Raw genomic sequence first — 11,553 nt, 5'->3', positions numbered from 1 at the left:
TTAAATCGATTACAATTTCAGAAATGATGTCTAATACACTCGTAGACATCAGTCTCTAAAAAAATTTGTTTGTTCGTGTCCATTTTTACGTGCATCTTGCCGTTTATTCTCCAGAGAACGATGTATGTACATTTAGGCAACATCAGTTAATCTATTAAGAATGATGTTTTGTGTTACTAGGAACATCGTTTTTCGTTAGTTGAAACGATGTCTAGTAGTTTTGTAGACATCATTTCTATTTTTCAAAACCGATGTCCTGTATTTCATGGTAAATCGGTTTACTTTATAACAGCTGATTTGTACGTTGACACTAGATAACGGTCTGGTGTTTAGATATCGATGTGCATTGATTTTGTGTACATCGATTTTGGGGTGACATTTCGATATGTTGATATTCTTGAGACATCAGTCTAGTTTTAGGTACTGATTTCTAATCTCTGAATTGACATCATTTTCTGTCATTATTGTTTTGTTCCCCATTTATATACATCAGTTCATATATATAAGAATGATGTGCAAATAATCATCTAGCTGCTGGTGGTGGGAAAATATTTTGAAATACATTCTCATCATTCAAAAATTGGGGCTTTCCATTAATTTTCTCATCTTCATTCATGATTCTACATAATTCACAAAATAAAACCCCAAAACCTACAAAGGCTAGCCTATAAACATATTAGCAACCAACTACAAAAGTTCAACACCAAACTTTGCTTCAAAGCAAAAACTAGTCTTACTCAAAATCATGTTGGTAGCCAAACTCTGTATATAATCAGCCACTTCAATACGTACAAAGTCTGGTCTTTGACAATTATATGTAGATGCCGGATCAACAAAGCAATGGTGTCAAATTCATCTCTTTGAGTAAGAAGTTCATGCAAGTACCTGTGTCAAAAGCAAAGACATGAAATTGCAAGCAAACTCGTTTCCAAATGCAGCAAAACCCCATAATCCCATATCACCTTTCCACACAGTTACATTGCAAGTCATGTGTAAGCAAAGGGAAAAAGAAAAAAAAGGGAAGACAGCTGCAGCCATTACCTAGCTTCCATAGTTATGTATCAAATCAATCTTAGAGAAGACATTTATGTGTGGGAGCTCCATATGTATCATGGTTGATAAAAAAGAAGAAATGCAGTAACATACTTTGCAACGTCACTGCATATATGGGCGTCAACTAAATGCGTTGCAGCCAACTGCAGAAAATCAGGAAGCCAACCAAATGAAGAGCAGAAGGCACATCAATCATTCATGGTCATGGTGAATGGTCAAAGCAACAATATCACAAAAGAAGAATATAATCATAACCTGAGGTTTAACTTCTTTATGAGTTTCATGATAATATTCCTGGTGTTGGAAAATCAAAGAGAAGATAGTGATCTGCAGTAACATTGATAGGCAGCAGAATGCTATTATTAATTTTACCACTACTTAGGGGACAAACTACAAGAAGAATGCTAACATGCCATGTCATTTGAGCAACTTTACAATCAGCCAAATATATATGCTTGCATAATTTCTGATTGTGGATTTCAAAATGCATCACTTATTATTTGAATTTAAGTATCATTGGTTGAACATTTTAGTATAATTCTGAGCAACCATAAGACTAGCTCCAATTTGAACTGATTCTTGATATAACAATGAAAATCACATACTGGCGAATTATACAAACGCTCAGAGAAGCTATCACAGAGAAAAGAAAAAAAGAGAAAAAAAAAAAAAAAAACACTATCACAACAACTCCAAGAAGCAGTTATGATGTATCATAGGAAAACAGTATAATAAAACTACCCATACAAAGAACTTGATGGGAAAAGATAAGAATAAGGATAACAGAAGCCAGATGCACAAACCCTGTATTCAGAAACATTATTTTCATAATCTGTAAAGCACAAGATAAAATGAAAGTTAAGAGTATCAGGCTTAAGGATTCAAGGAGCACTCTTCTGCATAAAAAGAAAAAGAAAAAGAAAACAGGATTCAAGGAGCACAAGAAAAATGGTATACTTATATGCACATGTTTTCAGTGACATCAGTAACTAGCAAAATGAGAGACTTCCAGGGCCTTAACTGAGCTCCTGATATAGTCAGAAACAAGTAGAAATTTAACAAAATCTACATAAATGTGCTTTTATTTATTTGTATAATAAACACACTTGAACTGACCATATTGTGAATACCTACCCTAGCACCAATTACTGAACAGTTCTTTATTCAGGTCAGCCAGTGTTAGGTTGGGGTAAATTATGCTAAAGAAAACGTTTTGTATTATTCTCACATAGCCACTTTTGCAGCAGGACATTATCATGCACTCTGGGTACATAACACCTTGAAGAGCACATATCAACCCATTGTTTCCCATCTTGTTCCAGCTTTTCACTTTTATCGACTGGATCATCTTCAAAAGTCAAACCAGCTATACATATGTTCTTCTGCTAGTTGATTATCAGAAGAAGTCTCACCAAACACTGCCTAAAACTAACGGAAAAAGCAGCAATAAGCCAAATCTTTTCAATCTAAACTACTTCGACTCTTGGTAAACCAAAGAACATATACACTATGTTCTGAACAGTAGTAAAATCAGTAGCAATTTATAATTCGGGAATCCACCAAATTTCCTCAACTATTCTAATTTATTGGTAAAATATGTTTTCTTGATAACAGCAAAAAGAGTGTGACCATACAAAGAAACAGACAAAATATAAAAAAAGACTCACACAAGGAAATGGTTTTCATGAGCATTTATTTAAATATCTATATTTCTGCCGCACTTATGTAAGCGTATGTATTGTGTAAAGAAACATGTATGGCAATAAAAATGACTTACTTTTTCCCTTCCACATCAACACCATGTACCAGAAACTCGTCTGCATACTTGGCAAGGAAGTCTAATATTTCCTTGTCAAGATACACGTCACTGAACTTTTGCCATCTATATGTGACAATTGCATATTTACCTTCCTGCACATAAAAGACCAGCTACACATTAAGGCCAACGAATAAAAGAGGGGCTTGAATAAATTAATGAGATGGCGAATGTGTGACAGTTGCTTATTAGGCTAAAGCACAAAAGCCTATTATATATTAAACATGGTACTTGAAAATGCTTAAAGAAAAAAAAAATACAATAGTTCCAGTAGCTTGCTGCAAAACTCGTCCACTGTGTTCTAGCATTCATAATATGATCTGAGTTTTAATAAACTGATATTTCAAAGGCAATAATTAAAACTGCTCAAGAATACGTAGTCTAATGAGACTGCTTAGCCTTGTAAAGAAAGTGAACAAATGAAGGACATAAGACGTATAATTCTGGATAACTTCATACCCTCTTTCTATAGCTAAGGTCTAAAACAAGCCTTTCTTTTCCAACAACACGAACAAGATCTTTAAGCCTTTCAAGGTTTTGCCCATTATTAAATACATACTGCAAGAAAACCATGACAAGTTTTAGAAAATGTTTTCCTGATATCAATTGTTCTAAGAAATATACATGGTTTTTCAATTTTAGAAGAGGAGAAAAACAGAACTCACAAAAGTGACAATGACGTGGGTAGCCCCTTCTTCTATGTATTGCAAAGAATTATCTGAATTGATCCCACCTCCTACCTGAAAACCACCTAGATTATACCAGTCCTCGTAGCAAGTTCAGCAGAGGAAAATCTGTAAGTTTAAACATATCATCAATCATAGAGAACAAAGTGAAATAGCACACTCACAAGGTTTATACTAATCTCAGCATGTGCAATGAATAATGAGAAATCTGATCCTTTTGCAAAAGTTGGCACCTCTTTGATATCAATTTCCCTAAACCTCGTAATCCTAACTGATGCAAGTTAGAATAGTACAAATGCACAATAACTTCTTTCAACAAAATGTGTAACTTTCAGACCATGATCCTATTTACAACAAATAAAAATAATCATGCAGTAAACTCTGAGACCATGATGCTATTTACAACCACACATCCAGTAGATAAACACAAATGATATATCTCCTTAGCTTAAGAGTTGAATAAATAAAGAACAAAGCATGGTTGAGTTCAGAAAAGGATTTTACATGCAATATTGAACTGGAGGAAAATAAAAAACAGAGCAACTAATATTGCTGAAGGCCATACCTTCTGTGAAAGAAACCAGATTTCCAATCCTATTGCGAGTAATTGAAACCGGATTTCCAAGCCTTCGAGGAAGTAAGCACATAGCAATACTAGATATAACTCAATCAACATAAAAATTACAAGTATGGCCCACCAAAATGGCAATAGTAAAGCTAAAATGAACCAGGTGTGAGAACATTGGCAAGATTTCGCAGAAAGCCCCTCCGAGGAAGCAAGCACATGGCAATATCACTTGCTTGAGTAGTCTTTGCCGCTGCTGCTGCAGCCTCCCCAAGACCCTTAAAAGCTTCTGTAGACGAACCAAATTGTCCAAGCCCAAACAAGCCAACCCTCTTCGAGCCAAGACCAGGAAGCCTAACAACCGTAGACTGGCCAGACTTTCCTGTGAAGTCCTCCTCAGTCAAGACCTCAGCCAACACCCCACCCAAACAGGAATCCAGCTTCTTCAATATCAGATTTTCGAATTTCGAGTTCTGATCTTTCGCCAAGTCCTTCTGCGTAACACCAACACCTGCCCCTTTCCATTCCGTTACATCAATCTCTTTCGTCGCGAAAGTGAGCTTCATAAATCACAATCAAATCAATACATCACACAACGAAATCCAGTTACAATCAAATCAAATTGCTCACATATTATGTATAGCTTCAATTCCACAAAAGTCAATCACATAAACAAAAAAATTGAATCACCACATCAAAATAGATCGATCCTTTACATATATAAAGCTCAAGATCAATCAAACAACTAATAAGAACAATCATGAACAACTACAAAGTAGTTCTAGATCAGATTTTTATTTTCCTAAAATTAACACCAAAAACTAATCTAGATAACAAAATCTCTATACAAATAACACATGCATGCCAAGCAATTTTAGAATTCCAAATATTTCAGCGAAACGGAGCAGAGCAAAACCTTTGGGGCTTCAAAGACCGGAGAAAGCTGAGTGAGGCCGAAAGTGGTGTGAGCCATGTGCTTCTTCCCTCTCAAGGGCGTGACTGCAAAACAAAGTCACAGACTCGGCGCGTGCCTTAGTTTCGTTAAAAACGAAGAAGAATATGAAGGTGAAGAAGATGAAGTGATTGCGATAAAGGAAGAAGCCAATGACACGACACTGGCAACCATTGGAGTCCCATCGGTGAGGTAGTCGCCTGGAGTGTTTGGGATGATGTGGAAGAAGAGATCGAGGCAGATGTTGCCGGTGGAGAGAAACGTGGCAGAGTCGTTCTCCGTCAGGCCCATTGGGAGGTCGTGCTTGGTTCCGACGTCGTTGAAATTCGCCACCATCAGGTCCACGAAGGGTTCGCCGGTGGTGGGTTTGGAGTCGGGTTTGGATTTGGGTTGGGGTGGCGCGCGGAGCGGTGGTGGTGGGTGAGGGTTTGTGGAACTCGGGAAGACCGAGAATACTGGGAGGAGCCATGGCTCAATTTGTGTGAGCTAGCTACCTATGAAACTAGGGAGGGAGAGAGAGGGAGATGAAGGAAGCAATGAGGAGCTCTAGAATGGCGGCGAGTTTGAGTGAGCTTAGGGTCCAGAATGAAGGTCGAGTTTGGGAGGAGATCCAGTTTGGGGTGAGTTCAGAATGAAGGAGTCGAGCGAGAGTAACATTAGGGTTTTCGATCTGTTTCTATTTGGGCGCAATTTTTTTTGTAAGTGTGAAAGTTTTGAGTTTTAGTCCCCTCTTCTTCATTTCACTTAAAAGACTTAGCGTTTTTTGCAAAAATAGGTTCCCGCAAATTTTCGAACTAAACTTTTAACACAGGTCATTTTAAGAACTGATGTTAATGAGATACATTTAAATCGGTATTTTCGTAAAACGATGTTAGATTACTTTTTTACATCGTGGGCAAGTCTGACCGATTTAAAACATGCGATGTCTATGAACAGATTTCTAGTAGTGCTAGCGATAGGACTCCGGCGAAGTCTCCTATGGTTTCTCTCACTTCCATTCTCTCTCTCTCTCTCTCTCTCTCTCTCTCTCTCTCTCTCTCTCTAACAAAAGGGTGGGGTCAAAATAGGCTTAAAAAAAACAAAAACAAAAACTTAATTGGTTATTAGGAAAGACCTTATAATGTAGGAGTGTATTGAGATAATGTAGGAATGTATTAAGATACTAAATATTAAAGTAGTAAATGTCATTAATTAGAACAATAAAATAAATAATAAGAACCAAATGGTTAATAATATTAACTAATTACTTACCAAAATTTTGGAGTGAAGAAGAAAGTAGTAGGAGAAAGAAGTGAAAAAAGAAACTTGCAGTTTCCTTCTGTGCAAGAAATGAATGGAATTTTGAACTATTTATAGAAGTAAAAAATTGAAATGTTATTGTAAACATTTTGAACATTTGGTAAATATAATTCAATATAGTAATTAATAGTTGTAAGTTAGTTATTGATTGAACATTTATCAAAATTTTCATATTCGTATGAAAAAGAATATATATATCGCAATGTTGCAAATATGACCCATCTGCAGGTGAAACAAAAATGGCAAGGCTTTCAAAGACTACAGAGGCAACCAAGGTTCGAACTTTGATGCCCCAATTTTTTTTTTGATTGAAATTGCAATTGGAATCATGTGGTGGGGTCGCCAAGTCAACTACAAATAGGAGATAACTTGGGAAGTTTCCGAAAAGCTCTGAGAAAATTGCAAATCTCGTTTATTTTTGAAAATTTCAAAAAATTCTGACGAAATTCTCTTAATATGTAAGATGATTTTATTCTTCTTCCTTGTGGAGGCAACCATGTACATTTAAAAAAACATTATTAATTGTTTTAGGGAAACAGAATTAAGAGTAAATTGCTGTGTATTCTCATTGATAATATGAGACTCTTTATATAGAGGCTTACAATGCATAGAATCTTAATCATACAAGGAAAGTAATCGTACATTGAATAGGAATCTAGATCCTTCTAATGTAACCCTATTACCATTAGATTAAGTAACCTAGAGATTGGGCCCAACACAAATTAGGGTTTTACTTGAACACTCCCCCTTGTGTTGCCCAAACATGGTGCTTCTCTCGTTGCCTCGTTAAAAACCTTGCCGAGTAACAAAAACCCAGTGGGACAAAAATAACCTCGGTCGAAGGGAAAAAGAGCACAACACACCCTTCACGTTTCGAGGTGAACATGTAGACATCTCCCCCTGATGTCTGCGTCTCCCCTTGATGACTACGATCATGGGAGTTCAGATAATTTCACAAGCCAATTCTTGCCACATGTTTCTCGAACGTGGATTTGGGCAATGACTTAGTAAACAAGTCTGCCACATTGTCCTCAGATTAAACCTAGTTCACTTTGGTATTTGAGGAGAGTCTGTTATTGCTGATTATGCTTGGTGTTGTCTCTTTTAATGTAGCCTTGCTTCATTTGTTCAAAACGGACAGCATTATCCTAAATGCTCGTAGGCTCATCTTGTGGTAGACTTCAAACCACAATTGTTCGAACATGCGTAATTATGGATCCAATCCTTAAACATTCACGAACCACTTCATGAAGAGCAATAATCTCTGCATAGTTCGAAGATATAGCGACTAAGGTCTGTTCTGTAGACCTCCAAGATATCACGATCTTTTCCCATGGTGAACACTTAACCAGTTTGGGAATGACCTTTGTATGGGTTAGAGAGATACCCAATATCAGCAAAACCTTCCAAAACACTTATGTCGTTTTAGGGTGGGGATAGAGAACGTAGGCCAGCGTTGGCGGTGTTTCTGGTGTGTGATGGGTCTGAATCCATCATCTCTCTTTAGGGATAGAACGAGCCCATATCAATCGTACATCTCAAGTACCAAAAGATATCTTTTACACCAATCAAATGGCGTCGCGTTGGCGCAGAGCTATACCTTAGCTAACAAGTTCACTGCAAATGAGATGTCTGGTCTTGTACATTGAGCTAAGTACAATAATGCGCCTATTGTACTCAAGTAAGGCACTTCTGCTCCTAGCACATCTTCATCATCATCCTTCAGACGAAGAGGATCATTTTCAGGATCAAGACTACGGACGATCATGGGGTGCTTGAAGGCTTGACCTTGTCAAAATGCCTAAGCATCTATCGACACGATGGTCAAGTTCCAACCCGAGACATAATCGTGTTCTCCCATAATCCTTCATCTCAAAATCGGATTTCAAGTGTTCAGCGGTTTCCCTTAACTCTTTAAGGGCTTCTAATGAAGATCATGTCCAACATAAACAGCGATAGAATCCGAAACTTGTTATGGAAACGCGTGGGCATATCCCTTCCCAATCAAGTAGTCACATTAGTGAGCGTTTCAACCTATTTGTAAACTTGCTCCGTGGTCTAGAGCCAGTTGACTTAGGTAAATGAAGTTCATCATGAACCTTCATGTATATTCCGTATCGAGATTCCTATAAGATACGTAGTGACCACATTTGTAAGCTGCATGTTCAATCCCTATAACATACGTAGTGACCACATTTGTAAGCTGCATATTCAGTTCTTCGGAAACTACCAAACTGACAAGGTAGTGGAGTGCAATGACATCCATTAAGAGAGAATATGTCTCATCGTAGTCGATTCCAGGGCGTTTTATGAGAAGCCTTGCACCATAAGGCGAGATTACCATCTCTTTTTCTCTCTACTCTTTCTAACGAAGACCCATTAGTCAACAGGTTTTATGTTACGAGGTGTTGGCATCACTAGCTCGAAAACCTTCCTCTTCGTTAGAGAATTCATCTTAACCTGGATCGCATCTTTCCATTTAAGCCAAATCTCTCTACGTTGGCATTCATTCATCAACGAAGCGTGGTTCGATAACATCGGACTCAACAAACTCATGTGCAACGAAATGCGCAACTACATCAAAAATTATGATGGAGTTCATATCCCATGTCTCATGTACACTAGGGTAATTTTCATAGAGCTCTATATTCTCAGGAATAGGTTCTGATGTTGAGGCGTCCCCCAATAATAACCATAACCTGGAAGATTCTCACGAGATGGATTTTGAGTGTCGATGATCAAAGGATTGGAGTGTGTCAAAGCATCCTTTGAACCCAAGGGCCTCCCACGCATCCTAGCTGGGGCCATGGCCTGTAGCGCTACAGTATCACTCTCTTTGGCGTTGGCGCCATGCCTACCTCCGTGTAGGGTGGCGCTACGTCCTCTTGTAGGGATGTACTTCCTTGTAGGCATATTTGCAGCAGATGTATGATCTCGTCACTTTAGTAGGGATCGAGATGAGACATAGTAGGGACAGGCCACGACAATTCCTGTCGCTCCTGCTGAACATCTGTGTTCTTATCTCCACCTAACGACGGGAAGACTATCTCATCAAAGTGACAACCCGCAAATCTAGTGGTAAGGAGATCGCCTTGCAAGGGCATTATGTGCTGGACGATTGTTAGAGTCTCAAATCCAACGTAGTTGCTCATTCATCTGTACGGATCCATCATACAGCACTGTGATAGCGCAATTGGCACATAAATGGCACACTCAAAGATGCATAAGTACGATACTTGTACCCAGTCACTAGCTGTAACACAAAGGTAGATTGAGTGGCGATGGGTCGCAGACAAATTAGCATAGCTGTATGCGGCATTGCATCACCCCAAGCGGATATAAGGAGATTGGTTTACATTACCAATGTCCAAACTACCATCGTAGACATTTCCGCGAGACCATTTGGGTGTGTTCATGAGAATGTGATGTCAAACATCAGTCCCAATACAATAACCATCGAAAGTCTTCGATGTAAACTCACTAGCATCGTCAAGTTCAATTGACGAAATAGGATGATCCGGGGAGTAAGCCCGTTGTCATATGATATTTGCTAGAAGTGTAGCATAAGCAGCATTACAAGTGGACAATGGCAAAACACGTGACCAGCGTGTTTGCGTATCAGCTAATATCATAAGATATTTAAACGTCCGCAAATTGGTTGAATCAGTCTATAGAATCCCCATGGATTCTATGTAAGAACATAATGAGTATTTTCATATCCTTTGCATAGGACTGTCTCAGTCCTAATTTCCCTAAGGAACAGGCTTTGTAAAATGAGCGAGAGGCTTTAGAAGCAACCAATGAGAATTTTGGTTGGGCCTGAGCGTCTGAAATGCTATTTGAAGCAAGTTGGTGATTGCAACATCACCTACGGCGCCATCACCATGATGGACGCCATCCATGGCATCGTGGATAGGGACTGCGCTAGCCCTAGGCTGGTGGTGGACAGAGGCGGTGCCCTAGGCAGCTGCGTCTGTCACATTTAGTCCAGAAATCAACTGTTGATTCATACTTCGTTTCACTCGAAAGAAATGATGTCCATGTGAAGTCTTTAGTAGACGGATCATCATATCATGTCTAGGATCATCTATCCTGTTGTGACAAAGCCAATATGTGTCTAAATCCAAGAGATCTTCTCTCGTAACTTTATTGGATTTAATAGCTCGAATAATGACATAAAGTCCACTAGAGAGACACATAAACTTCTCTAAGATGCGCCTTCGTTCGCAATCATTAGAGGTATTGCAAAGGAACTCATTTCCGTTCTCTACATGCGATTTCGCATGAAATCCGTTGGCAATTCATAGGTGCTTTGCCCTAGGAGCGTAGAGAGTTTTTGCGACAGTAATCAAGGTGCCTTTTGGCAGGGGGAACTTGGGCTATTCCATGTCCTTGAATTAATACTGATGACCCAACCATCATAGTCACAAAGTAATATGTTCAGAATCAAAATTGAGTGATAATGAAAAGAACTCGAAATTTTATTCATAAGCCAACTGAGTTACATCATTGTCTCTTTAACCAAAGAAAATCTAATCCAAAATGCTAGCTAATGCAAAACAATGGTAGTCGTCTAACTTATTTCAGTAATTCCAAAATAAATGTGACCAAGTGAGTAAAGAGATGTAGGTGGAGCAAGGCTCGCTTAAGTACAACTAATCTCATAACCTTCCTAGATATCACACTTATTTTGGGTGATCCTACTTTGAAGAAAGACTAAGCCATTGGCATTTACTACAAAGTATATGGCAATTGCCTATTACATCTCTTGGAAAAATAAAGACTTAAACAGAATTGGCTATCTATTGATCCCAGCCAGATTTGTAGTCTTCAACCCTTCACTCTAGATCATCTTCTTGATCTTCTTGTTCCACATAGTGAGCTTCTCTTGCTTCACAATATGCTTTGTAGGCGGTGACTAGTTCTTCACGAGCTCTACAAATGTATGCCCAATGATCAGACACTCTACATCGAGAACACACATCTCTTTGCTCAAACTCCATTGATTGAGGTGCTTTGAAAGCGTCATTTAGATGGCTCTTAGTGTTGGTGGCACCACCTACATGGCCAGAGGCGTTGCCTCCCTCTCTCTTTCCACATTGATCTCTTAGGTTCTGTGTTCGCCTATTTTGGCGGTTACCTTCCCAAGTAGAGACATTATATGGACCAGAACGTCCAAATG

General features: G+C 38.6%; 1 protein-coding gene across 9 annotated transcripts; it reads right to left on the bottom strand.

Moving 5' to 3' along the window:
* Positions 1 to 569: 569 nt before the first annotated feature.
* Positions 570 to 5,090, bottom strand: LOC112200476. Of its 9 annotated transcripts, none has more exons than XR_005809419.1 (5): positions 5,037 to 5,090; positions 3,535 to 3,663; positions 3,329 to 3,427; positions 2,282 to 2,964; positions 570 to 1,380 (listed from the first exon to the last, which is right to left on the bottom strand). XR_005809419.1 is itself a non-coding variant. In XM_040517814.1 (5 exons), the coding sequence occupies exons 2-5, from the start codon at positions 2,399 to 2,401 to the stop codon at positions 744 to 746; spliced, it is 384 nt and encodes a 127-aa protein (XP_040373748.1). In that variant the 5' UTR covers positions 2,402 to 2,964; positions 3,535 to 3,855; the 3' UTR covers positions 570 to 743. The 9 variants fall into 9 exon arrangements, 1 of the variants encoding a protein (XP_040373748.1); XM_040517814.1 differs by lacking the exons at positions 3,329 to 3,427; positions 5,037 to 5,090 and having other exon boundaries at positions 570 to 885; positions 1,147 to 1,196; positions 1,309 to 1,380; positions 3,535 to 3,855; XR_005809422.1 differs by lacking the exons at positions 3,329 to 3,427; positions 5,037 to 5,090 and having other exon boundaries at positions 2,282 to 2,481; positions 2,831 to 2,964; positions 3,535 to 3,927.
* Positions 5,091 to 11,553: the final 6,463 nt, after the last annotated feature.

This window comes from Rosa chinensis, chromosome 4, assembly GCF_002994745.2.
Source record: "Rosa chinensis cultivar Old Blush chromosome 4, RchiOBHm-V2, whole genome shotgun sequence".
NCBI lineage: Eukaryota > Viridiplantae > Streptophyta > Magnoliopsida > Rosales > Rosaceae > Rosa > Rosa chinensis.
The sequence above is the reverse complement of the archived record's forward strand: the minus strand, read 5'-3'. Positions and strand labels throughout refer to the sequence as shown.

Bases quoted from the DNA above. Each gene is read 5' to 3' on its own strand.
- LOC112200476 (XM_040517814.1), bottom strand. From the start codon at position 2,401: ATGATCCAGTCGATAAAAGTGAAAAGCTGGAACAAGATGGGAAACAAT. The intron at 1,197-1,308 runs GTTATGATTATA...GATTTTCTGCAG, and splicing joins ATAAAGAAGTTAAACCTCAG to TTGGCTGCAACGCATTTAGT. The intron at 886-1,146 runs GTATGTTACTGC...CTTTTGACACAG, and splicing joins ATATGCAGTGACGTTGCAAA to GTACTTGCATGAACTTCTTA.